The sequence below is a fragment of the Rhinolophus sinicus genome, linkage group LG03 (assembly GCF_036562045.2).
Source record: "Rhinolophus sinicus isolate RSC01 linkage group LG03, ASM3656204v1, whole genome shotgun sequence".
Classification (NCBI taxonomy): Eukaryota; Metazoa; Chordata; class Mammalia; order Chiroptera; family Rhinolophidae; genus Rhinolophus; species Rhinolophus sinicus.
Genome location: NC_133753.1, coordinates 102,839,699 through 102,866,688, shown reverse-complemented (window position 1 = coordinate 102,866,688; position 26,990 = coordinate 102,839,699). Strand labels below are relative to the sequence as shown.

Sequence of the window (26,990 nt, the reverse complement as noted above, 5' to 3'; positions counted from 1 at the left end):
TGGGGGGGAGTACAGAACTGAGTTTATTGTTCTGAGTCTGGGTTTTGTTCCTTAGACATCATGATTCCTGAACGGAGGGACTGTCCCACCTCTGTGAGTCGGTCTTGTGGGCCTATTTAGATTGTTTTCCAGGTTCAAAGTGCACTGAGAAGGCTTCACAGTTTTAATACTTCCTAGATGCTCAACTGAGGCAAGGTGACAAAATGGCGCCCCCACCCCGCCCACCACAAAAATAAAATCCCAAGCCCCCGGCAGCTGCTGCTGCAGCCGTATGAAAAAATAATACAAACTCTTCTTAAAAAATAGATTACACAGAAAGAACCCAGAGGACGGAGGGGTGTGAGGACGGACAGGGCTGCTCCCGCCAGTGGCAGGGAGTGTGGGGACAGGCTTGGGAGGGGCGCTGAGATGAACGTCAGGGGCTGGGATGCTGGTGGACACGTGCCTCGTCCGCTCTGCCCACCTCCCTCTGTGGCTCCTCCCGGCAGCTCTGGCCCAGGGACCCTCCCTTCACCCTGAGGCCTGGTACCTGCTTCTCACTAAAGTGGTTCCAATCAAGAAGTAAAAAGAGCCAAAGCAAGGAGGGCTGCTGCTAGCCAGCAGGGACAGACCTCCCCACACCGGAGCAGACCTCTCTGATTTGGATGTTTGGATGGTTATCAATACCTGCTACCACCTAGGTACCCTTGGGGGTGGGGTGATGGGTCCCAGATTCCCCTATGGCTCCTGGGAACATGGCCTCTCCCTTGACACATGCCCTCCTATGGACCCAGCTGTGACAGGGCACAGTCTGAAGCTGTCCTCCAGCTTGGCCTCGGAGGAGCTGCAGACAGGTGGAGTGTGTGCAGGATGGCAGGGCAGAGGGGTGCAGGACAGGGCACAACTCACATGGGCCCTCCAGCTCATGCAAGGAGAAGCGAGGGGGGCAGCCCCACCAAGACAGAGGTAAGGCGGGGCGAGGTGATGGTTCGTGTGCAGCCAGGCCGCTCTCGGGCCAGGGGCAGAGACAGGGCAGGGGCCACAGCCTGCAGGGTAGAAGGCAAGTCAGGGCCGGGAGGGATCTGGGTGCCCGGTGCCCACTAAGGGCGCCACAGCCAGCTACCTCCTGCAAAGGAACCTGGTGCAGGACGGATTCTCCGGAGTGGGGACAGGGGCTGCTGGGTGGGCAGGGTTCAGTCAGGGACCTCGGGGTGGGCAGGCAGTCCGCTTTCGCCGCGCCGGTAAGTCTCCCAGAAGCCTCTGTCCAGCTGCTCCAGTTGTGGGCTCAGTGGCAGGTGGCCGGCCAAGTGCATGCGGAGGGTCTCCAGCCACTGCTCCAGCTTCACGAAGGAGGGCCTGAGGCAACAGGTGGAGGGGTCAGGGACAGGGGCTCTGGCTCTGCTGTGAACGGCTAACCCTCACGGCTGCCCCGCGCTGAGCCTCACCCCACTCACCTCTTTTCAGGGTCCAGATCGCAGCAGCACACAGTAATGGGGAAGAAGCTCGGAGGGCAGTTGGAGGGGCAGTAGCGGTCCAAGAAGCCTCGGACATTGAGGCCGAAGTCCATGGTGCGCGGCAGGTAATCGGGGTCGGCGCTGACCCGCCCAATGATCTGTCCGACACAAGGGCAGCACTTACCTGGGGCCCCGGGGTGGGCGCCATCCAGGGAGGTCGAAGGCAGGTCGCACGGGGCCTGCATGCTGTGGGCAGCCCAGTGCCAGAAGCCTCCTGGCCTGGGGCCCCTGCAGACTGCCAGCCTGAGGCCTCGGAGGGGGCGGAGTAGAGAGGAGCCACTGGGTCCAGTGCCAAGTGCTGCCACCCCCGGACCTACCTCACACAGGACGATTCCAAAGGAAAACACATCCACCTTCTCGTCATAGCGGCAGCCTGGACAAAGAGACTGACTGTTAGCAGGTGAGGCAGGGCCAGGGATGCCCACTGGTGGGGAGTGGGGGATGCCGGGCCACGGACGGGCCACCTGGGTGGATGCCCAGGCCAGCAGGTCAGGACTGGGAGGCAGATGCCGGCAACCTCCACAGGGTCAGGGTCTAGGCTGTGTCCCTGACCCCACCAGGTCTGAGCACACTTTTGGGGGGTGAGGCTGAGCCCAGGGCAAGGGGTTCCAGGCCCAGCCCAGTCACTGACCAGTGAGCTACGTGTATGACTCCAGGCAAGTAATAGACTTCATGGTGGTCCTGAACGATAAGCATGTCAAACCCCTGGGACCTGGGACTTTATTGGAAATAGGGTTTTTGCAGAGATGATTAAGGATCTTGACACGAGATCATCCTGGATTATCCAGGCAGGCTTCAAACTCTATCACAGTGTCCTTATGACAGACAGAAGAGAAGACACACAGAAGAAGCGGCGGTGGCCATGGGAAGGTGGAGGCAGAGACTGGAATGATGTGGCACAAGCCTGGAATGCCACGACAGCCACCAGAAGCTAGAAGCAGCACGGAACAGAATCTTCCCTATAGTCCCCGCAGGGAGCACAACTATACTGGATTTCAAACCCCCAGCTTCCAGAACATTATATAAGCAAACAAATTTCTCTTGTTTTAAGCCACCCAGTTTGCGGTAATTTATTATAGCAGCCTTAGGAACTGATTCAGACTTGCTGAGCCTGTTTCCTCATCTGTAAAATGGGAAGAACACTATCTACCTCACGATGTTAAAAACAATCGCAACCATGCTCATTTATTAAATGCTGCCTAGTTTACAACCTTATCTAATCCTCACGTCATCCCTTAAAGATAGGGCTGTTAACCCCACTTTATAGGGGAAATTATTTGTGGGGCTATGTTACCTTTAGTCAGAACTGGCGCTGAGATGACCCCGACTGCCTGCCCTGACCCTGTGTTTCATTGTCACCTGTCTGTGGAGGGGCTTTATAACCCCTGTCTAGGCATACACTGTGTGACAGTCCTGATAAAAAAGAGTGGGAGACAGGCCTGTCCTAGGTTGAATAACGGCCCCTAAAGATGGCCACGTCCTGAGCCCTGCAACTGGGACTCAGCAGGTGTGATGAAGTTAAGGATCTTTAGATGGGGAGATGACCTTGGGTTACTCGGCGAGCCCTGTGTGATCACAAAGGTCCTTACAAGACAGCGGGGAGGAGCAGGGTCGGGGAAAGTGACGTGACAACGACAGATGTCAGAGAGAAAATGCTAGGCTGCCGCCTTGGTGGAGGGAAGGGGCCATGAGCCGGGGAAGAAGGCGGAAAAAGAAAGGAAACAGATAGTTCCCTGTAGCCCCCAGAAGGAGCCAGCCCTGCTGACGCCTAACTTCAGCCCACGGAGACTGATACTGGATTCCTGACCGCTAGAACCACACAAGAATTTGTGTTTTTAAAGCCAAGAGTGTGGTAATTTGTTACAGCAGCAATGGGAAACTAATATAGGACCCAGAGGGGGCGGGGGGGGGGGGAGCCCGAGGCGGCCAGGGGTGGTGTCCCTGCAGCTCTGCCTGGGGCCACACACTCACCGTTGATCATCTCGGGGGCCATCCAGTAGGGGTTGCCTACCACCGTGTAACGCTTTTTGCGGTCTGGCTTCTTGAGGCTTCGCAGGTCCTCGGGCTGCGTCTTCTCATCCACCATGAGCCGTGCCAGCCCGAAGTCAGCCACCACCACGTTCTTGTTCTGGGGCAGTTAGGAAGCAGGGCCAGTGCGCACGCGCTGAGCACCACCTGCTACCTGCTCCTTGCCGGGCCCCTACACCAGTGTGCAGGCAGCCAGGGCACATGCCTGCCACCCAGGGGCCTGCCACCCCACTCCTCAGAGGGGATCAGGTGCAGGGTGAGGACCCCTTCCTTCCCCAAAAGCCTCTGCCCAAAGCTCCTGAAAACACCAGTGTGGCCCCACTCCCGCTTCTTCATTTAGTATTTTATCTCCCAACCTCCAACAATCTGGTAAGGAACATGTTATTTTTATCCTCACCTCATACATGAGGTGACTCAGGCCCAGAGAAGTTAAGAAAGTTGCCCAAGGCCACCCAGCTGGTCAGTGGCAGTGCTGGGTTTCAAACCCAGGACTTCAGAGCCCCAGGCTCTACTGTTTTAGGTTTACAGGAGACCCTCCCAGGGCCTGGGCCCGAACCCTGAAGAATGGAGATGTTGACTACTCTGTCTACCCTACACGATGGGAAAGTCATGGAGGGGGCCTCATGAAAGATGAGGGACAGAGAGGGAGTCCGGGGGCACAGTGCCAAGACAGGGGGCTGCAGAGGTCCTCCAAGTGCCCTGAAACCTGCCCTCTTGGGCTTGGTATCTGGGGCCCTGGAATTCTGGACCCTACTTGCCAGCCCTATGATTGGACACTGAGGAGGGGGCACAGAGAGGCTGAGGTGGCAGGGCCCCAGCCAGGCGGGGGCCAGGGCTAGGATCACTGTGACGGGAAGGAGCCTGTGCTGCCTCTGAGAGCGATATAAATGTGGACAGTCACCTAGAGAAAACTCTACAAAGATGGCTGGGAGGGGTCCTAGCCACCTCAGCCTGAATATAGGTCCTAGCCCCACCTGGATGGGGCCTCAGGTAACATAGTCCCTCTCAGGGCTCCATCTTCTCAGGTGTAATACCAGGGGGAAGGGTAGTTGAGGGGGTTTTGACCTGGGACCCTTGGGTCCCTGGGCAGTGGTTCTTGAAGGCCAGGGTTTACCAGGATTGTTCAAGTGCGGGCTCCTGCCCCATCCGTTTCAGGTGGGGCTCAGGACCCTGCATTTTCGACGAGTCCCCCAAGATCTAATGGTATAGGGGTCTGCAGACCCCTCTACAGGAAACAGCTCTAAGGAAACCAGCCAGGCAACCACCGGGCTCTCAGAGCCCCCAAATTGCAGGCAAAGGATTTGGTAGTGCATAGATAGATTCTGGGGAGGGGAAGGCTCACAATTCTCATCAGATAATCATGGGATGGTCCTTGCTATGGGATTGAGGCTATGCCGGGCCACGCTGTCCTCACTCTGCCCTCACTCTGCCTGCCCTCACACTGGCTGGGCCCTGCAGTGACGCTCCTCGCCAGCAGGGGAAGTCTGAGCCTGCTCCGGGGAAGGCCCATGGATGCAGCCTCACCCCACTCTGTGCTCACTGCCCACTGCTCCCCACTGCCCAGAGGACCCCAGAGCCGCCGGGACATTTTCAGAGGGCTGAGACCCCCATTCGAAAGTGAGTAACTCATCACTTCCTGAATGTCATACCACCAGGTCTTTGCATGTGCTGTTCCCACCACCAGAAACACTCTTCCTGTACTAAATTCACTGGGCAAACACCTGCCTGCAGAACCTCCTCCTCTAGGACTGGCTCTCAACTGGCCTGTAGTGTGATGAATCATGTCTCCCCCAAAATTCACATCCACCCGTAACCTCAATGTGACCTTATTTGGAAAGAGGGTCTTTGCAAATACAATTAGTTAGGATGAGGTTACACTGGCTTAGGGCAGGCCCCAAATCCAACGACTGGCGTCCTTATAACAAGAGGACACACAGAGGGAAGAAGGCCACGTGAAGACAGAGGCAGAGACTGGAGTGGTGCAGCTACAAGCCAAGGAACACCAAGGAGTGCCAGCATATTCAGAAGCAAGGAGAGAGGCACGGGACAGATTCTCTCAGAGCCTCTAGAAGGAACTAACCTTGCCAACGCCTGCACAGTTTGGACTTTTGGCTTCCTAAACCCTGAGAATACATTCCTGTTGCTTCAAGCCATCCAGTGTGTGTGGTACTTTGCTACAGCAGCCCCGGGAAACCTCTCCAGGTGGGCATGGTCAGTCACTCCTCTGCCTTCTGTGACCAGCTGTGGTCCCTCAATCACTACCCCTCAGAGCCTGGACTCACGGTCCCCACGGCCCCCTACTTAAGTATGTCCCCCCAAAGCCTCTTTCAGAAAGCCTGCCTCGAGCACTCCAGCTGCATGCCCAGGCCCTCCTCCGGACCTGCAGCCCTGCAGCTCTGGCTGCCGCTGGTGTGGGCCTGGCCACTCTGCCACGGCCATTCTGCGAATGCCACGCTCGTGGTCCTTCACGGTTCATACTTCACTTTCTCCTTCATCAACCTGTCAGACCCTCCTACAACCTGCGATGTCGGTGGCTCAGAGCTGGAGCCACACTGCAGGTAAACGGCATGGCGAGGTTCCCCACAGGCCAAACTGGAGAGCGGGAGGCAAGCCAGGGACCCGGGAAGGGGCGCGGAAGGGGCGCGAGGCTAAGGGGCGGGGCTTCTGCTGTCCCTCCCCCGGGCCCAGGCTGCTCACCTCGCGCACCAGGCAGTTGTGGGAGTTGAGGTCGCGGTGGATGATATTCATGGAGTGGAGGTAGGCCTGGGGGCGGGGAGCACGGAGGTGAGGAGGCAGCCGCGCTGAGGGCCCCCAGCCCTGCTCCAGAGGCTCCCACCTCCCCTCCCGCCCCAATCAGGCCACTTGGGGGTCCTTTTCCGACTCTATTCAGTCCTCTCTGCCCACTCCAAAGCTTCCTTGTGGCTTCCATTTCTAAATTCCTTGTGGAATTTTAGGTTAGTGGGAGACAATGTTTTCCTAAGTGGGGTTGGCTCACCCAGCCCACACCCTGGAAGTGAGAACCAGCGCCTACTCACCATCCCCGAAGCGATATCCTTTGCAAAGCTCACCCTCTGACTCCACGGGTACTGGCTGTCCTGGGGGCGGGGACACAAGGGTCAGCAGGGGCCAATGGGGCCACAGAGGCAGGACCGTCAGGTGAGAGAGAGGCAGGAGGGCACGTGTCCTAGAGGGTCTGATGACCCCCACTCTCTGCTGCACCCACACCTGCCCCTTCTAAGGCGTGTGGGTGAACAATTCAAAATGACTTTCCAGCAGAACTGATTTCACACAGTAAGGTGGGGAATACTCTTCTGTAGTTCCTGACCCGCCACCCCGGAGAGAAAAAGCTGTTTACCTCGTACAAAATGCCCTCCTTTCAAGTTTAACAAAAAATGTGAACCTACTTCCATGGACCAGCAGACATCTATGGGCCCGGCGAGGTCACCTGCAGAGCACCAGCCATGTCACTCAGTAGCGCAGGGCTCTGGGCTCCAGTCCTTCGTGGGAATGCCTCCTCCTCTCACCTCACCCCCCCACCCCCCCCACCTCCAGCCGGAGGGTGAGGACATCAGAGCACATTAGAGATCCAGAGCGCACTTAGGAAGCCTAAGAGGTGGAGCCCCACGTTTTGAAATCATACTTGAGCACAGAATTCCTTCTGAGAGGTATCTGTCAGGAGCCTGCAGGAGCACCACTGTGGCAACACCAGGCAACACAGCCGAGGTGCTCAGTTAGTTCACTGAGCACTCAGTGGTGGGATCTCGAGGACTCGGTGACGCCAAGATGGCGCTAGCCCTGGATCCCTGGGGCACTAGCACTGGATCCCTGGGGCACTAGCACTGGATCCCTGGGGCACTAGCACTGGATCCCTGGGGCACTAGCACTGGATCCCTGGGGCACTAGCACTGGATCCCTGGGGCACTGCCCGCAGCATGAACGTGCTAGACATGTCCCACCAAGCTTCGTTTCTAAGGCTGGCTCTGTAACTTTACCGAAGCACTTAAAGTTCTAAATTTTATGGAACATGGCATACTGGAACAATGATTTGGTTTTGCCAGATGCAAAACAAAGGCCACAGTGAAGAGGAAATGGGAAGGTGCCTCTCCTAAGGTGTTTGACCTGTGGCAGCTGCGGCCGGGTCTGGCCTGGGGCCCCACAGGACAGCTAATCCAAAACAGTCTGTGTGTCCCCTCGGTGAACCTGGCCCCTTCTCTGGGCCCCAGCATTTTCCCAGCTTTAGATGGAGTGCGTGCAACACTATTCAATTCTGAATCTGGGTTTGGTGGGCCTTGGAGACCAGAGGCTGAATCCACAAAAGAGCTGAGGAGCCAGGCCCAGGTGAGGGGCTGGGCCCAGGGCTCTGTCTGGCACTCACCATGTTCTTGATGATGCCTCGGAGTGTGCCCCCCTTAATGTACTCGGTGATGAAGTTGAGCCTCTTGTCCTTGTAGAGCACCCCGATGAACTTGAGCACATTGGGGTGCTCCAGGCATCGCATGACCTTCACCTGGTGGGGAGCAAACAGGGGGGCCTGGGGCTGTGCCCATCTCCTCCTCCCTCTGCCGTCCCACCAGAGGCCACACACAGTCCCAAAGATAAAGGAGCCTCCGTGTCCCATGGGCCCACTGCGTGGTGGGGTGACCCCTCTTGCCCTCCTGGCAGATACTGTCTCTTCTTTCAACACGTGGATTTAGTGTCACATCCTCCTGGGCCCTCTGCCACCCCCTCTCCATGGGGGAAAGGAGTGGAGACCACACGTCCTAGAAACCCGGTGAAGAGGATGTGGCCGTCCCACTCACTGACCTCCTTGAGAAACGTCCTCTGAGTCTCCTCGTCGAACCGGATCAGCTCCTTCATCACCATCACCTCGCCCGTCTCCCGGTGTGTCACCTGTGTGGGGACACCGAGGCATGAAGACAGACAGACAGAGGCTCTGCTCTAAGCCAGCCCGGCAGGAAGCCCCCAGAGCGCCAGGGACATGAACAGTCGGCTTCGAGCCGTTCACACACATCTCACGTGCCGCTCCTGGCCCTTAGCAGGGTAGTACTTCATGTTTTCACAGAGGAGAAAACTGAGGCTCAGGTAGGTTTCCTAACAGGGACCTGGGTTACCCAGCTGGCAGGGAAGGGGGGTGGCTGGGGCTTGGGTCCAGGACCCAAGGGGCAAGGGCTGGGGGTCAGACATGAGCCAGGGAAGGACTCATGTCTCTGCTGGGGAGAGTATGAAGGGGGAAGCAGCGCAGAGCCCCGAGGAGGTTGGCATCACGCTCGGTATGGGGCCTCAGGGTTGGTCTGGGTTGCCCTCCCATCCCCTACCTGAGGAGCCACCTTCCAACAACCTCCTCCATATAAAGTTCTGGGTCTATCCGCAGTAGGTTCCCTCCCCCTCACTAGCTCAAGGAGGCCCAGGTGGAGGTGAGTACTGGCCAGGAAGTCTAGAAGCCCCTTCCATGTGGATTCCTGGAGGCACTGGCGGGAGGACTGATGGGTTGCACCCGCGCTGCCCCCCTACTTCCATCCATGGCCTGTCCCTTCTTTGCATGCCCCGTACCTTGATGGCCTGGCCGAAGCAGCCCTTGCCCAACACTTCCCCATGGATGAGGTCCGATGGCCGGAAGATGCGGTGTGGCCGGCAGACCACACGGAGGGACTCAGAGCGCCCCAGGTCCTTGCGCTGGGAGGCAGGGGAGCCCAGAGAACCAGCAGCCGGAGACCTGTCGATGCTGCAGCTCCTCCTGGGGGGGCACACACATTTCCAGTGCCACTGGGGGCAGGAGGGCACCTGGCCGAGCCCCCTGGCCTTGACCTGCCCCCTTCCTCCTGCCTGCCATACTCCCATCAGTGCCAGTCTCTGTAGTCGCCCGTTCCGAGAGGGTGGCACAGGGCAGCTCTCCTGGGGTGGTCTTCAGGCCCTTGCCCCTTCCTGATGCCAGCACCCGGCGCCCTGCCCTGCTCAGCCTTCCTGTTTGAGGCCCAGTATCGCTCAGGTACCCTTGGTAGGAATGTTTGCCTTTGGCCTTCTTTGCTTGGTGGCCTGGGTCAGAAACTTTTTGTCTCCTAGCATTTGGGTCCCCGAGTGCAGAGGCAGACAACCTGCCCAGGAAGCCCATAAACCTGCCATATAGGTAACCCTACAGGGTGGCATGAGCTCTAGATAAATGCAAGCAGGGAGGAAATACATGCCTTTAGAGTAAAGGCTGTCCCCCAGAAGATGTCCCCTCCCCTTCAAGTATTTACCAGGAGTCCTGAGTAGGCCCACAATAAGTGGAGTGAGGACCAGGCTGCCTCTGGGTTTCTTCCTCATGCCCTTCGACCCCCTTCAAAAGGGTACGTACGGGGCACCCCCCACCTGGATCACTGCAGCAGCCCTCTAGCTGTCTCTGGTCTTGGGCACGCTTCCGCACAGGGGACCAGAGTGGTCTCTGTGAAACACATCCTGGGCGGACAAAGCCTCAAAGACCCCTGCATATCTCAAGCCCGGCAATTAGCTTCTGCCTCATTGAGCAACCCCCCGCCCCACTCCCACGCCAACCACATCTGACGCTCCCTTAATCCTGAGTTACTCGCCATGAAGCCAGGAGGCTGGTCCACCCTGGAAGCGATATGTAATCCCCGGATAGGGGAGCTGCTTCCACCTGTTTTCCTACTTCTCATTGCCCTTCCTCTTTCATAGTCCCCAGCATTGCTTGCTGGCCTGCTTTTCTGCAGGGCCGACTTCCACACACACTGAGCGACTGGAAGGTGGGCTCAGGTCTCATCCCCGAGGCCCCGAGTCAGTGCATGTACCCAGACACGCCAAGGCACAGGGATGACTTACAAGACAGGCTTTTGCCGGGCAGAGCTGCTCGCCTCCCCACTGGGAGTGTGCGTGGGGGAGCACAGAGGGCTGGGCTCGGGCCCTGGCACATGGCCCAGTGTGTCATGGGGATCGTGCTCGAGAGTCAGCTGGAGCAGGCGGCTGGTTTCCTGGATCAGCAGATCAATCTGGGGAGAACAAGTGTGTGGACAGGTTGAGTCCCTGGTAGTGGCAGGCAGGCATGAAGGCACCACCTCCAGTTCTGCTCGCCAGACTCAGGACCTATACATACCTCATCCAGGGGCACGTTCCGGATGGGTGTGCCATTGATTTCCAGGATCCGGTCTCCGACGTGGATGGAATTCTTCACATCCGGGCTCATACAGCCTGGGTCCACTCTGTGGGCACAGAGAATGGTCAGACCCCGGCCCACCTGCCTCCTAGAGCCCTGAGTGGAAACCAAAGCTAAAGGGATCAGATCGGGGTGAAGGGACAGATGATTCTATCTTGTGTGATCAGTAGGTGGCAATGGTCTAGAATCCTGAGTTCTGGCTTGGTGGGAAGAATTCCATAATTATTTACTGATGTCTGCTGCGGGTGTGAAATTGGAGAAAGAAGGCACACCCTTAGGTATTTACTACCCCACACTAGGTGCTCGGGGCTCCCATTCAACGGAGCATGGGTTCTGCCACGGAGGACAGAGCGATCCTCCGACCGTCCTGGCAGGCTTGGGGCAGACGAGTGTCATGAGTCCTAAAGGGTCAGGATCCTGTGGCTTCCCACCCGGCTCCCAAACTTGCCGTGCAAGGTGAGGCGAGGCTCCCATTCCTCCAGAATCAGCAGGAAGGAGCCAGCAGCCTGCCCTGAGCCAGTTAGAGTGGAGGCAGGATGACACCCTCGATTAGCTGGCTATAAGCTAACTCCTGGAACGGCTAATTTGCCAGTTTCACTTGCTTCTTTTAACCCTTCGGTGCTAACTATCTGCTTTTCCTCTTCTCTCCATAAAAGCTTAAGGAATGTTCATTTTGTCTCTGGCCTGAGATGGGCAAGGGCTCGGGGACAAGACAGAGAGAAGACTAAAGACTTAAAGAAAAACAGAGTCATACAAAATTTGTCATAATCAAGAGTACATTCTCACATAGGGGAGAAGCTCTTCCTTATATTGGAAAGCCAGGTTATCAATGCAGGAGGAAGAACAGAGTTAGGAAACCACCATTTCGTAGCCATCATAGTAATAATTGATATGGGTAAGAATTATCCATGGATGCCAGCACCATTTGGTGAAAGGTTCTTGGGGAACAGGATATTTACAGAGTCGTATCTCACACATAACTTACTCGTTACAATGCAAAGGGAAAAGTCCTTTACAGCAGAGATTATCTGCACTTTAGCCAAGGAATCAAAGCTGACACCCCCAATAAAGGGCTCACTGTACTGACACTGCGTGTGAGATGCACAGAGAAGGAAACAGCATCACTTCTGTAGTATCAGCCAAAACGCATAACCTAAATCTAATACGGAGGGAGCATCAGTCAAATCCAAATGGAGGGACATCCACTTAACAGCTGACGTGCACTCTTCGTAACTGTCAAGGTCATGAAGGACAATGAAAAACTGAGGAACTGTCACAAATGAAAAGAGACTGAAGAGCATAAGGATTCAATGAAATGTATGATCGTGGACTAGATCCTGAATTAGGAAGAAACTGCTATAAAGGACAATACTGAGACATGGACAACATTTGCATATGGATTGTATATTGGATAAAGGTATTGTTATCAATATTAAATTTCCTGAAGGTCATGATTACATATAAGATACAAGTGATAGTTATGTAAGAGAATGCCCTTGTTTTTAGGAGAATGTCTAAAGTTTTTTTTTTGGGGGGAAGGAAGGGTCAATGATATCTGCAACTTACTCTCAAATGATTTAATAATAACAATATGTACACATGTATAAATCAGTATAAATATATATACTAATACATATATGTAGAGGGAGACACACACATGCACCCCAAATGTGGCAAAAAAATTAAAATTGGTAAACCTAGGTGAAGGGTGTATAGTATTCAACATACTTATTTTAGCAAATTTTCTAGAAAGTTTTAAAATTTCAAGATAAAAAGTTGAAAACACAATGAATATATTTTCATTGATATAGGCTTCTTGGATATAGCCTTAAAAGTATATTCCTTGGACCCACCGCCCCTCCCTCAGTCTCCTAAGGCAGCAGGGGGCTGGGGCACAGACAAATCAAACTTTCCTTAAAATGCTGCTATAAACAAAATGAAAAGTGGTCAACTCCAGCTCGCTTAAAACAAACAAGAGACTCTGGTTAGCAGCCTTTGGGCAAACTGGGCTGCTTCTGAGGAGTGGCTCTTTGCAAAAATTGGAAAACAGATGTCTGGAAAGAATACTCCTCCAGTGAGGGAGATGGGGGGAGGTGCCACTGGCTCTCCATTTCTAAAATGCCGTCTGGTTGTCAGAGACCAGCTGGTCTGGGAGTTTCCCCATCTCTCTCACCAGTCTGTCTGCTTACTTGTCTATGTAAGGCAGCTGCTGGCCTGGCTGATGCTCAAGGCGGGGGTGGAGAAGCAGAGTCACGCCTGACAGCATCCTCCTTCCCAAGTACCATCTTCACTTCTTCACAACTCCCAGGCATGGCGCCTGGTACCCGACAGGTGTGTAAGGAAGTTCACTGAATCCAATGGAAGCCGGCACTTGGCTCCCATGTCGACGTGTGGACACCGGAGACATTTAAAACTACTTCTCAAGGCGTCAATGAAGGCCCCGGAGAAATTTTAGAAGGCTCTAAGGTGTCCAACCTCCTCCTTGTTCAGACCAAGACCCCAAAGCCCAGAGGACAGGGCAGCTGCTCAGCATCACAGAGTGCTGGCCACTGGCCTGGCTCCCTACTCTCCACTGCTCCCTGCATCTCAGACCTTTCCTACATCCTTCAGGATTCTCTTAAATGATCTGCTAGTATCAAATCTCGGTTTTGTCTGCCTTAACATGTCTATATTTTTTTCCATTCAAAATTACATTTATTAAAAACTTTACATACAGTAAAATTTATCCTTTTTGGTGTACAATTACCATGTCTATTTCACCCTCAGTCTTGAAGGATATTTTCATCAAATATAGAATTCTAGGTTGATAACTATTGTTGGCTCAGTGCATTGAATATATCATTTCACTGATTACTGGCTTCCATTGTTTCTGTTGAGAAATCAGCTGTCAGTCTAATTGTCCTCTTTTGAAAGTAATGTGTCTATTTTCTGTGGCCACTTTGAACATCATTTCTTTTGTCTTTGGTGTCCAGTTTCACTAGACGAGGGCGATCCATGGGTGGATTTCTTTTTATTTTGCTATTTGGGATTTACTGGGCTTGAGTCTGTGGATTGGTGTCTTTTATCAGTCCTGGGAAATTCTCAGCCATTACATCTTCAAATAGGGCCACTTTTCCAATCTCTCTCTTCTCCTGGTATTCCAAGTAGATGATTAGAGCCTCTCACTCTGTCTTCAATGTGTCTTAACCTCTCACAGTTTTCATCTTTTTGTGTCTCTGCTTCTCTCTTCAGCTATTTCAAACCCTACTCTACTGTTAAATACTTGCAAAAGATTTTCATTTTAATAAGTATATATTTCATTTCTAGGGGTATTTTATTTTTCTCCAAATTTATTGTTCTTTACTCATTTTTCAAGCATCTCTTATTTATTAAAACACATTGAGCATAATTATTTTACATTGTTTCTGGTAATTCCAATATCAGAAAGTTTTATAGGTCTGGTTCTGCTTCCTGTTGTTTCTGCTGACTCACTCACCGTGCCTTGCTTCCTTTCATGTTCAGTGATTTTTGACTGAATTGCTCACCTTCCTTGGGACACTTATCTAAGCAAATTCAGTGAAGCCTGGAGGTGGGTTTCTTCAAAAAGGATCTGCTTCTGATTCTGGCAGGGCCTGGGAGAACTACCAGATGGGAAGTACTTTAAACTTATAATTTTGCCTTAAGGTTTTCTGAACCACTCAGGCATATGAATTTGGTTTGCAATCCCAAGTTTATGAATTCTCAGATTCCCTCTACCCTTTCATTCAGGTTCACACCAGTTTACTTTACAGCTCTGGGAGTCGGGGGCTGATAGAAGGTGTGGTTCTCTTCTCATTCATCCTCACCTTGAGAGCCCTGCTGGGGTCTCAGCTTATACGTGAGGGTGCAGTTCTCTTACTAGACTAGCTTCCTCAGCAGGTCAAGGCTTTAAGAGGCCCAGCCGTGAAAGGACTTGAAAACTGAAGCTTAAGTTCACCTAATTGAGATTTGTCCTCTAGGCATGGCTGCCTTCAATATTCTGGTGACACCCCTGGGCTCCCTCCTGCACTTAGTCCTGAGCTAGTTACTCCTCTTTGTTATTGCATCATACATGGATTAAAGAAAATATTTAAAATATTTTATTTCGCATTTGTAATGGTTGTTAGGCCAGGTACCTAGCATACCAGGCTGTGTGAGCTGCACTCAATCTGTCCCTAAATGCTCCCCGGCCCCAGCTGGCCACCCATCTAGAGCATCCATGGCCACAGCCATGCCAGCTGCAGCCTTGCAGGCCAGTCACTCACCCTTGGACGCGGACGGTGTGGGAGTGCTCTGTGCCACAACCCGATGGGCCATGAGGGGGGTCGATGGAGACCGAGAGGCCACGTTTTCCATGAGCTGAGGCTGGGATGGATACTAGGGTGACTGTGTGGGGCAGGTGAGAGCCGGGGGAGTCAGGCAGGATCTGCTCGATGACAGGTGTCACCACGGTCTGGTAGTAGCAGTGCCCGCTGCAAGAACCACAGGCAGTGGGGACACAAAGAGTGGGAAGAAAAGAGCCTCAGCACAGTCACCAGAATCACCCCCCAGCCCCCCAGCCCCCCATCAGCCCCAGGCTGTTTTCCCCTCCCCAGCTTCACTTGGGAGGAAGTGGGTCTTAGCTACCTACAGACTAGGAGCTGGAACTAAACATGCCCAGCCCTGCCCTTGCCCCTCTGGCGCTCAGCCATTCCGGGTTTGTCTACTCTCTGTTATGTTGTAAGCTGGCCAGAAAAAGGCCTGGGGATAAATCCAGTTCAGGAGAAAGTCATTAAAAGTCCATCTGGGATCAAGCCATGCTGCCCTCGTATCCAGCTTTATCAGCATTGTAAAATAAAGAATTTATCTGTTCTTTGTCCCTGGTTCCTGGGAAAGAGACTCTGAATCCTTGGAATAAGAGTGTGTTTTCCATGAGCCCCTCAGATGACACCTGAGTTTATGTTAACAAGATGACTCAGGGTGGGGGTTAGTCACCAGAAAGACCAACTGTGTGATTAGAAGGTTGGGGCTTTGACCCAGCCTAACCTCCGAAGAGGGGTAGGGGTCTGGGGATTGAGTTCAATCATGTGCCCAATCATTCAATAAATTTTGCCTACATAATGAAGCCCCAATAAAAACTCAGGTGATTCCAGGGGAAGGGGGTCACATGTCTTAATTCCATAGGCAGGATGTATAGAACCTCTACATTCGGGACACTCAGACCTTGCCCTTTGGTCTCTCCATCTGGCTGGTCCTCATTAGTACCCGAAACTAACCCTAAGTATATATAGTACTTCCTGAGTTCTGTGAGTCACTTAGCAAATTACCAAACCTGAGGGGGTTGTGCGAAATCCCTGATCTGTAGCCAGCTGGTCTGAAGTGGGAGTGGCCTAGGGACCTCTGAACTTGTCTGAAGTGAGGGGGGTCTTGCTGGAGACTGGCCCTGAACTTGCAGGGTCAGTGCTAACTCTGGTGCTTGGTGCCAGAATTTGCACTGCAGTTATACATCAGGAAGACAGCTAACGTCCGAGGCTTTGATGCTGTGACTCTTGTGTCATATTTCCCAGTCACTTCTACACCATCACTCTGATTAATGACTCCCCCCATGGGCAGGGAAAGGGCCCTGGTGTGGGAGATCTGTGGTCAGGCAGGCACGGCAGACTTGGGGAGGGGCCAGGGCACTCACCAGTACAGCTTGGAGTGCTCCACCAGTGTGTAGGTGTCCCCGTCACCAATGAAGGTCCCACATGTGAGGCAGATGAAGCACTCGGGGTGGTACTTCAGCTCCCCAGCCACCTGGCAGGGATGTGGGGGGAAAACCCAGCTTAGCAGCCCCTTCAGCCCCCATATCACCTCCCCTTGGCCTTCTCTTCAGAATAGCAGCCCCAAACAAAATTAGGGGGCTTGATGAGCGAGCTACTGAACTCTTGGACAGAGCTGGCTCCAAAGATAGGGGGCTGGGGGATACAGACAAATGGGCTAAGAAGGCATGGGGAAATGAGAGAACCTGCAAAGAACCAGAGAGATGATGAGAGAATGGTCTAGAGCAGTGACATCTGTGAGGACACACACACAGGTGTGTGGGGTGCTCACCATGACCAGCCCCTTGGTGATGTGCTCCGAGCACCCATGGCAAGATTCGCCGTAGCGGGCCCAATAGTCCTTCTTGCAGAAGAGCTGCCCGTCCTTCTCATAGTACTGGTGTGAGAGGGAGGCACTGCATTCACAACACCTGGAAGGAAGAGGCGCTGGGGCTTAGCAGGGCCGACTCCCACCCCTCCCCACAGCTGGGCCTTGTCATAGTCTATAGGCGCCTTTGTGAACACTAGAAAAAGGTGTGCCGTCCGGGCAGAGGCAGCCTGCGCTGGAGCACAGGGCTCAGAAAGTGGAGTCAGATGGACTCAGCATCCCCTTGGCCGGAAACCTTTGTTCAGTGCACAGCCTGCACAACCACCCATAGCAGTTCCGCACCCAGAGCGTCTGGTCCACCTGTTAGCCCCAGGTAAGCAGTGCTCCTCATCTGAGACCCTGTCCCGTATCATGCAAGGAACATGGCCCAGAGAGGGCAAGTGACTTGCTCTTGGTCACCAGTCAGGTGGAGGAAGTAACTAGGGAGCCCAGGACTGAGGTGCCTGAAGAAGCCATAGGCCCTACTCCTCTAGTCTAGTCTGCTTCCCCTCCCTCCCGCTTCCCCCATCCCAGCGATGTGGAGGCACCTCGAGCCAGCTGATGTAGATAAAAGTGACCCGCTGGGGCTGTGAAGACCTACCAAAGGCTAGCACTTTCCCATTGTCTTGGTTAAATTTATTTAATCCTCACCGGCCACCATGAGGCAGACGAGCTTGAGTGTCTTAGTGGCCCAAGGTTACACAAAGCTACTCCCTGTTCCACTAAGACATGAGGCAGGAGCTCAGCTCAGTAGAGACCAGCCAGGAGCAGGCAGACAGGGGATGTGGTGTTCTCCTAGACCCCCGCCAGCCCTCGGTGCTGTCAGTCACAAGAAGGGGCGTAAGAGGCAGTGCAGCACAGCCCCTCCTTCCAGTCAACCAGGGCCTTACTCCCCATATCTTCCCTCAGAAAAGCAGTTGTGCTCTATGGAGAATGCCCAGATGTGCGGGGTCAGCAGGGCCAGGGTACCCTTGCTCCATAACCAGGGGATACCAGGGAGGCCTGGCTGGTGGGGCCCCTGGAGGGCAGACGGGGAGGAGTGATGTACCAGCTTCTAGATGTCAGCCCACAGGCCCAGAGCTAGACCAATACGCCTGGTTTCTTTCCACCCAAGTGTTTGTCCCACTGGGGTGGGCACCAGCAGCCCAGATAAGTCAGGATGAGCAAATGCAGAAACTTGGATCCCCAATGGGCCCCCAGGGGCATGTTTTCAAGAGGCTGACCCAGGGTCCTAGGGGCCAGAGTACACACCATGTAGAGAATCAGTCTGGCTCTGCTACTGTTTGGGCCCTGGGTGATGTGCCAAGGTCACACAGTGACAGAAGGACCCATGCTCAGAGCTTACGGCTCAGTAGGGAAAGAAGTCAGGAGAGAAGACGGCAGGAAAGACTGGGATCTGACTGAGCCTCATCCCACAGGGAACCCTCCACTCTACTGGAGCCTGCTCTTGACTGCATTCACTGACTGGGGATAAATAAGGAGGAGGGAACAGGCAGCAGCAAGAGGGCTGGTGGGACACTGTCCCTTTAAGAGGATCCAACCAGTTCCCCATTGTCTGGGAGCCTGAGGGAAGGGGGGTGGGGACCACTGCCAGGGGCAGGGAAGGCACAAAATGCCTGGCTTCAGAAGCACAGGGGGTGCGTGTGCACCCAGGAAAGGGGGATCTAATGAGGTCTATGAGACGGGAGCTGGGAGTGAGGGTCTCAGGAGACGGCCCTGGGATGTGAGAGGCGGCAGTGGAAGCAGCGGCTGGACCAGAGCCATGACGTCATCTGCTGCCTCCTGCCTCCGCAGCCCTTCCTGCCCCCTTATCCCTTCCCCCGCCTTACTCCAGCTCAAGCAGGGGGCGGGCATCCAACTCCACAACACTGAAGGGGAACTGGTCAGAAGGGGCACCAGGCCCCACAGGGGGAGGGCGTCCAGGGATGGGGGCAGGTCCCCGAGGCTCTCACATAGCAGGAAGGTGCGCAGCAGGAGCGGGCTCTGCAGAGGCAGAGCAAGCTCTGCACCTCACTGCACCGTGACCTTGGGGAGTTCCCCCCACGCTCTGCGCTGATTAGTGATTCACTTCGTCCTTCCACCAACCAGACACGTTGCGTCACAAGAGTGTCACCACAGGAGTCTCCCCCTCACTCTCCGGCTGCAGGAAGCAGGCAGGCCCCCCCCCCCCCCCCCCGTCTCCCCGGGGGGGGGGGGTGGTTTGGTCCAGGCTGAGGAGCAGCTGCCCTCCTCCAGGGGAGAGGATGCTCTTCTCCCGCCTGCAAACTCCTACTTCTTCAGTCCTTCACACACCTCATCACCTTAGCAGCCCTGGATGACCTGGCTCTGAGTACAATCGCAACCTGGTCACCACTTCCTCGAAGCCTGTTCAGAGGCCTGGCTGGCGTGTCCCCAACCCCCACTGCCCCAGTGCAGCCTGCACCATCAGTCTCTGCCATTAACCTACAGGCTCTCTGAGGGCCCAGGCCAGGCATCCTCAAACCCTGGACCCCAAAGAGAACATAAGGGGTTCCTGCCAGAGGCCTGCTCTGTGCACTCAACCCGGAGCAGTTCCCACCCCCAGCATCCTCAGAACTGCTCCAGGGCACCCCGGCTGGGCATCTGTCTCAGAAAGGGGACCTCCATTTCAGATAGGGGATCTAGCCCAGGCTTATGCAGCAGCTGTGTGGCTGACACTCGGGCCCTCAATGGGCCTTTGCTGATGGAAGGCACCCAGGAGCCCCTGACCCTGTCCATCTCTTTATCCCTCAGGCCCACACTGGGCCGGGGCCAGAGGAGGCAGGTGGGGCAGGCAGGCCTGGCTCTTAGGGGTGCTCTGCACATGCCCCCAGCCCCACAAAGGACGTCAAGAGAGAAATGCCAGGTACCAAAGGTGTGGAGAGAGGGTAGGACAGAGAGGAACTCCTACAGGATGGCCTATACAGGCTCAGGCACTGGGGAGGGCATGAAAGGACTGGGCTGGGAGGTCCATCCCTCCCGGGGTGCCCTCTACCCAGGACCACATCCCTGGACACCAGAGGTGACGAAAGACCAGCAAGAGGACCAGCTTTATGGGGAGACTGTACCAGAAAGGCCAGAAGCCTCAGCAGCGGCCTGCTTCCTCTCAACAGGCGGCCAACAGTGACCAGGAATTTCAGTTCTCCTGCCCCACAGCCTGGACCCACGTCGGTCTGTCCCACACTTGCCTCTAGCCCCAGCCCTCACACTAGGGGCCCTGCCTGAAGTCTGACAGGTGGAGATGGACTTTCCACTTACTTGGCCCCTCTAAGGAAGCGCCTTCTTCTGAGGGCCGAGGGCAGCATCCTCTGCAGCTCCCCACAGCAGGAGGTCTGGAGGCCTGAGGAGCGTAGGGGTGGGCCAACCAACTGCTTCCCCATCCTACTCCAGACACTCAGGATTGGAGGCTGCAGAGGGTGGGGCCAGTGTGGTCACCCAGCCTGGGAGGAGAATGCAGCAATGTGGGTGCGAGAGGACTTGGTCTGGGCCCACAACAGGAAGCAGTTGAAGGGCCTTCAGCTGGGGCTCCGGTGCAGGCAGACAGGCTGTAGCAGGCACTCTGCCCTCGGCCCTGCACACTTGAGAAAGGCACCCCTCCATGCTCCTGAGCCTCTGCTTTGACAGAGACACTGGGGACTCAGGGCTCTCTGGGGACAGGGACAAGCTCAAAAGTAGCTGCTCCTTCCGGTGCTGCCCCCAAGAGAACAGATGTTGACTTTCATGGATAGTCTGTCTTCCTTGCTTGAAAGGTCCCCCAAAGAGAGGGAGGCTGCATCCTGGCTCAGGCTCAGACCTGCAGTGCCAGCTGCACGCTAACCCCTTCTCACCTAGAGCCAGCCCACCCAGCCTCCAGAGAGATGCTACCAGAACTACAGAAGCCCCAGAGCTTGTGGGCTGTAGGCTGCCCAGGAGGGACCTCCCAGAGGCAGCAGCTGGGCCACTCTGGGCCTGCCAATAACCTTCTGGGAGGTGGGGCCCACAGGGGGTGGGACACCTGCAACGGAGAAAGGGGTGGGCCCTGGGGTGACAATGACCCCCCAGTGCTAATGCCAGAAGCATCCTGTGTGCCTGCAGCAACTCTCCCACTGCAAGGCCTTGGAGCCCAGGGGCTGGGGCCAGCCCCACTTCATAGCACTGAGAGGCTTCCAGGGAGAAACCACGCAGAGTCCAGAGCCTTGGGAATCCCGCTGAGAGCCAGCCTGACTGCCTGTTAGCCATGGGACCCAGGCGAGCAGTGACTCCTCTCTGAACTGCTTTCCTAACTGTCATAGGTTGAGGACACTTGGCCTCACCCAGTTTTGGGGGCTGTTGGGAGAACCACACACCACCGGGCCAGCAACACTCATGTAAGCCCCACTGGGAGCTGTGGCCCTTGCTGCCCGTGGGCGCTCCTCACGGTGGGAGCTTTCCCGGTACCCATCATACCTGCTGCGCCCACAAGAGGCCTCAGCCCTCTGCTGGTTATGCAGGCAGGGATGCTCCAAAGCTGGGTTCGATGAATCCTGCCCCATGACTTCCCTTCCAGGGCTGTACTCCTAACCCTCCCTCACGTCTCCCAGGCTCCATCTCCCTGCTCACCTAGGCACAGGGACTCCTAAAGTTCTTCCCCTGATTTCTCTTGGCCCCATCTCAAATCCCATCCACCACTTCAGTGACAGCCCTGAGTGGGCCGTTCTCTCTGGCCTTCCCACCTCTGATGGCGTCAGACCACCTTGGCCAGCTCTGGGCAGGGCACTGCAACCCTGGATAGTCCACCACAACTCCAACGTAACACGGACAGGGCACAACTCCTCATCAACCCGGCCCCCAACTCCACCAGGGTCAACAGACCACTGCCCTCTCCAGGTAAAAACCAGACCATTTTAGATTCAGCCCCTGTCATTCACCAGCCCCCAAACCTACCCCAAGGCCCCTCACCTCTTCAACTCTGCAGTGATTTGGAACGAGACAGACACAGATCTAGCTTGGTTCCAGTCCCAGATCTAGCTTGATTTCTCTTAAGCCTCCATTGCTCACGAATGCAAGTTGGGCAAATAATGGTACCTCATTTGGTTATGGCAAAGATTTAATGAAACATTAAAGGAGTGCTCAATGAGTGGTGGCTAATATAACTAATACTTGCCAAGTACTGTCCCTTCTGTATCTGCAATGCTCTCAACTTAGTCCTAGGTCAGGCCTTGAGTACAGATGCCTGAACTACTGTGACAGTCCCTTCCCTGCCAAGTTACCATCTGCCCACTGGAATGGCACTTTTCAACAGCACTTCCGCTCACATCTTCCCTGCTTTCTGAATTCCTCCATCGGTCCCCTACTGCCTTCAGGAGGTCTTTATCTCGCATTCAGGGCCCTTCACAAATCCATCCCAAGCTTCCTCACTGCATCCCTCGGCTTACTCTGTTCCAACCCAATGAGCTGTTCCCCCATTCCCTCAACTGCCCATACCGTCCCACCTCCCTGTCTCCGTGCACGTGGTTTTATTGGCCTGTTTGGAGTCCCCTGCCATCCTGAAGACCTCCTTTGGAACGCCTGCCTGGGAACCCCAGGGCACGGTGCCTGTCTCTCTTCTGGCCTCATCAGCCAGTATGGGCGCTGTGTGTTCATTTCACTCACTGGCCGTGTGACTTTGATCAAAATAATTAACCTCTCGCTGTGTCTCAATTAATGGCAACAATGCAATATCTAACTATACAAAGTCCTTATACCAGTGCCTGGCCATTATTAAATTGTAGAAAATGTTATGCATTATTCTTTAAAAAAAAAAAAAAAAAGAATACTTGTCAGAGGTTCCGACTGCCTAAAATAAATTCCATTAGCTGGTCGATGCTCCAAAGACCCCAGCTGGGTCTCCTAACTTTACCTTCTCTCCTTTGCAATGTTTTTCCACCGAACTCTGCTGTTCACTGACTGGGCCAGGCCCTGTCACAGTTCTACCCTTTCCACCTCCTGGGTCCTCTGCCTGGAATTCCTTTCTGCTAATGCTTCCCCACGCAGGACATCTCACGTCTTTTAAGACCCCAAGTCTGGCTCTAGAGCCAACTCTAAGGCTATCCACTAGCCCTGCTTCTCACTATGGTCCCACTGGGGTGCTGGGCCACCTTTGGGTCCCATTTGCTCACCTGACCTCTCTCTCCAAAACTTGGGAGCTGGTGTCTGGGCTATGCTTCTGGGCTGTGCATCTTCACAACCAGCCCGGGGGCCAGTGAAGGAGGCCCAGCTTCCCCCAAGGCAGGGTCGTCTCCCTTCCTCCCCTGGAACATGAGCACCCAGAAGGCAAGGGTGCTCTACTCATCCCCTGCTCCCCTTGCCTAAGTGCCTGCAGGCTTTGGTAATACTGGTGGAAAGTGAGGTTTCTCTCCTCCTCTCCTTGGAGGTCCAGAATGACAAAACAGAGAGGGCATTAGGCATCGTCTAGTCCAAATGCCTCATTTTATAGATAGAGAAAAACTGAGGCCAAGGACTTGCTGGCAGTCACGACCAGAGACAGCACTGGCAGAACAGCCAGCTCTCCCTGATTGCTGCCTCTCTGGCAGGCCTGACCTAGGACACCCCAGCCCTGGCCAGCCCAACTTACCTGAAGCAGTGTGCGTGCCAGTCAGCGTTCAAGGCCTGGAGGTACTGGCCATCATAGATCCTCTGGCCGCAGCTTGCACACACAGGCAACTCGCTTCCTGCAGGGGTGGAAAGCCAGGAAGCATTCTTAGAGGAGTCAGTTGGTGCATGGCCAACCTGCTCTGCCGACCTCAGGCATCTGCACAAATCTTCGTGCGCACACATACACACCACAGCACCACCCTGGGCAGCCACTCTTCCAAGCAGGAGAAAGGAGGTAGGTCTGAGAGTGTTGCTGAGACCTTGGCTAAATTACCAAGGCTTTCTGGATCTCAATTTCCCTATCTGTAAGCTGAAGAGGAGGATCAGATATCTACCCTCCAGCAACAGCGTTCTTTACCTCAAAGTAAATGAAAGAAAGTGGCTGGATTTAGAAATGAGGCAGCGGGTGACATTCTTGTCACAGCCCCTTTCCTCTCCTGACTGCCCAGGAAAAGGTGCTAAGAGAACCCTTCAAGTCCAGGTAGGGACTAGATAGGGCTGGATTGGTGCATCCTGGGCTGAAGCCCCTGGCAGGGAAAGGGCAGGAAGCCCAGAGGTGCTGGCCCTAAATGAGCCTCAGCTATGCTGTGGCCTGACCGGGAGCGGGGGGTGCCCAGCTGGACACTCTCCCAGACACCTACCTGCTCCAGGGAGGCCTGGTACCTCTACAAGCTGGCCACTATGCGTGCTTAGTCATGCTTGGGGCCTGGCCCAGTTGGAGCTGGGTGGGCCCTGGAAGATCCCTCAGGCCTGCCCTTCCTCACTGCACAGGTCGGGAGACTGAGCCTTGGAGAAGGTAAGGCTTGCTGGGTCACACAGCAGGCTCCCAGGCCACAACCTGTCCCTCCATTAGGACCCAGGGACCTAAGGTACCGGCGATGGTGAGGTGGGCGCTTGCTCCAAGTAGGCCTTCAGAGACCTGGTGGGAGGACTGGCAGTAGCCCCAGGGGAGGGCAGGGCTGGAGGGGCTGGCGTAGTTGGGACAAGTGGGCCTATGTGATGGCCTGGCTGAGGAAACCCAGGGGAAACCTGACCTTGTTCTGGGCTGGGGGAGTTTAAGGGGGGTGGGGAGGGTTTTCACACCCTAACTGTGGTGCAGTCCCAAGCCTTGAGTCTTAGTACCGGGAAAGGGGCTGAAGAGAAGGCTGGGATAAATGCGAGTCATCCTCCCAGCCAATCCTGATGGTAGGCACTGGGTCTGGCGGAGAGAGAGGGGGTGGAGGCCCCCAGCAAACCGTCAACGGCTCCCTGGAGGCACATCTCTGCTCTGTCCATTCGCCCCCCTCAACCACCAGTACTCGGGGCCAACTATGCGGCCCCCAACTGTACAGACGGGGAAACTGAGGCTCGGCAGGTAGCGCCTAACTCAAGGTCATGGAACCAAGCAGGCGCGAGGCAGCGACTCAGACCCAGGGCTGCGGCTTCCTCAATGCCTCTTTCTTCCCAAGCCCGGTTAGAGATTGGATAAGGGGTGGCCCGGGACGAGCCCCGGGTGGACAGAGCACGCGGATGGAGGCCAAAGCTGGGGGCGGGGGACAGTGCCTGGAACTCCTCCCAGGTGGTCGTTGGTCGGGAGATGGGGGAAGACGGGGAAGAAAGGGAGGAGGGGCCCTCCGCCCGTGGGAGGGCAGCCCACCCAGGGCCGAGGAAGGGGAAACCGGGTGGGAGCTAGTCAGGGAGGGGCCTGCGGGCTTCAGAAGGTCGAGCTCATCCCGGAGGAGAAAGGCGCGGCCTCGCGGCTGACCCGGCCTCCTCGGCCGCCCAACCCGGCCCCCTCCCGTGTCCCCCGACCCCCAGTAGCGGCGCCGCACCCTCCCAGCCCCGGCATCAACACCCCGCCCGGCCCGCGCCCAGCGCACCTTCCTCTCCCATACGTTCTTCCCTCCAGGTGCAACAAAGTAGCGTCAACCTCATGCACTCGGCGGGGGGCGGGGCCCGGCGGGGCTACGGCTGGGGGCGGCCCGGGCCCGGCGAACTCGCCCGCTGCCGCCGCCCGCCCGGTAGGCGGAGGCGGAGACCGCGGGCCGGGCCGGCGTGGGCTCGGGGCTAGCGGGGCCGCCGCCGTCTCTAGGACACCGGCTCCGGCACCCGCTCCGCGCCGCGGCGGCCTGGGGAGGGAGCGGAGGGGCGGGCCGGGGCGGGGCCTCAGAGCTGCGGCAGGGGGCGGGGCGGGGCGGGCAAGCAGCGGAACTGCCCTGCGCGGCCCCGCCCCACGCCCTCGGCGCGTCCCACCCCCCCGACTCCTCCTCCCACTTCATTCATCTCTCTGGAGAGACAGCTCTGCCCACAGCCGGGAGGCGGAGAAGCCTTGGAGGGATGCGTACTCTGATGCGGCAGCCTGGGCGGGTTTAGGAGCCTCGAGAAGGGGCCTCAATTTCCCCGCGGGGAGCGCCTCTGACTCAAGCGAGCTGGATGGAGGCCAACAACCGAGACCTGAGCTGGAGGAGACGTGGACCCTGAGACCTTTGTGGTCTCCTTGGGGCGGGGTGCGGCTTAGGTCCTCTCCCTCTCGGAGGCCTGCGTGGGAGGAGAGGCGGGAAGGCTACAGCGCAAATCTCAGGCCCTCACGGGCTAGGCAGGGCGCTAACGGAGCAGGCCCTGGGGGAGGACCTGCCAGCCCGCGATAGATGTGCCCAGAGGTTAGCTCTTCCCAGTGCGGGCGACCTGATGCTGGCGCTGCTCTGCTCAGGGTTCAGGAGGGTCACAGCTGAACAGGGTTTTGGCTGAGTGAAGTGGCCAGAGGAATTGGGCGGTTCCCAAGGCACAGGTGCCTAGTCCAGCACTGGAAAGGTGGAGCACCTGCCTAGAAGCAGAGGATCCTACAATGCCATCTGGAGAGGGAGTGACCCTATCTCCCATGGGACCGCCCTCCCACTTCATCCCACTACCCAGGAAGCTATGAGCTCAGATTTTGAGCCACATGCCTAAGTGCGCCCAGTGAACGAGCGCAGAGCTGCTCGGACTCTGGCTCCAGCATCACAGTTGCTAGACATCTCTAGCCAGGGCCCAGGGCCAGTGGACTGTAAGGCAGGGGCACTCACCCCTGGGTGCAAAACAATTACCTGGGGGAGGGAAGAAAATATTCAAATTTTGCTTTCTAATAAGAAAGAAGCCGGGCTTTAAAATAATATTCAGATTGATGCTAGTGCTCTCACTTTGTCTGCTGGTCAGATGGTCCCAGAGCATTTACAGTAAAGTGTCCCAAGGAGACATGGTGGTCCTCAGAGGCTGTACAGCATGGTTTTACTGTTTTTGCTTTCATATAAGGTATATCTCAGACAGGGTCCTGGCCCTCAGTGGGGATTATTGAGGAGAGTTTCATAAAGGGGATTTTACAATAGACTGGGCAAGTGTTAAGGGAAACCAGTGAGGACAGGCACAGTCCCGGGGTGGCAGCAGTTACCACCCCAGCGTGAAGGGCCACAATGCAGGGTGGACCTGGAGAGGCTGTTGACCTGTGCCTGGTTAGCTGAGTGACATTACCTAGTTTTAACAAAATTAATCCTCACAGAATGGATTTGTGGCTGCAAAAGATTCCTGAAAAGAAAGCAGAGATGGAAGACAATGCTAATGCAGCAAGACGAGCGAAA

General features: G+C 55.7%; 1 protein-coding gene across 2 annotated transcripts; it reads right to left on the bottom strand.

Annotated features, from left to right (window-relative positions):
* LIMK1 (LIM domain kinase 1) lies at nt 1-25,505 on the bottom strand. 2 transcript variants are annotated; one of them, XM_074328429.1, is made up of 16 exons: nt 25,260-25,505; nt 23,381-23,477; nt 16,738-16,876; nt 16,331-16,440; nt 14,931-15,137; nt 10,609-10,714; nt 10,338-10,504; nt 9,072-9,255; nt 8,325-8,411; nt 7,897-8,028; nt 6,557-6,616; nt 6,219-6,284; nt 3,465-3,621; nt 1,811-1,866; nt 1,434-1,591; nt 1-1,335 (listed from the first exon to the last, which is right to left on the bottom strand). In XM_074328429.1, the coding sequence occupies exons 1-16, from the start codon at nt 25,312-25,314 to the stop codon at nt 1,173-1,175; spliced, it is 1,944 nt and encodes a 647-aa protein (XP_074184530.1). In that variant the 5' UTR covers nt 25,315-25,505; the 3' UTR covers nt 1-1,172. The 2 variants fall into 2 exon arrangements, with proteins under 2 accessions (XP_074184530.1, XP_019610554.1); XM_019754995.2 differs by lacking the exons at nt 23,381-23,477; nt 25,260-25,505 and adding an exon at nt 20,068-20,205.
* Between the last annotated feature and the right edge of the window lie 1,485 nt (nt 25,506-26,990).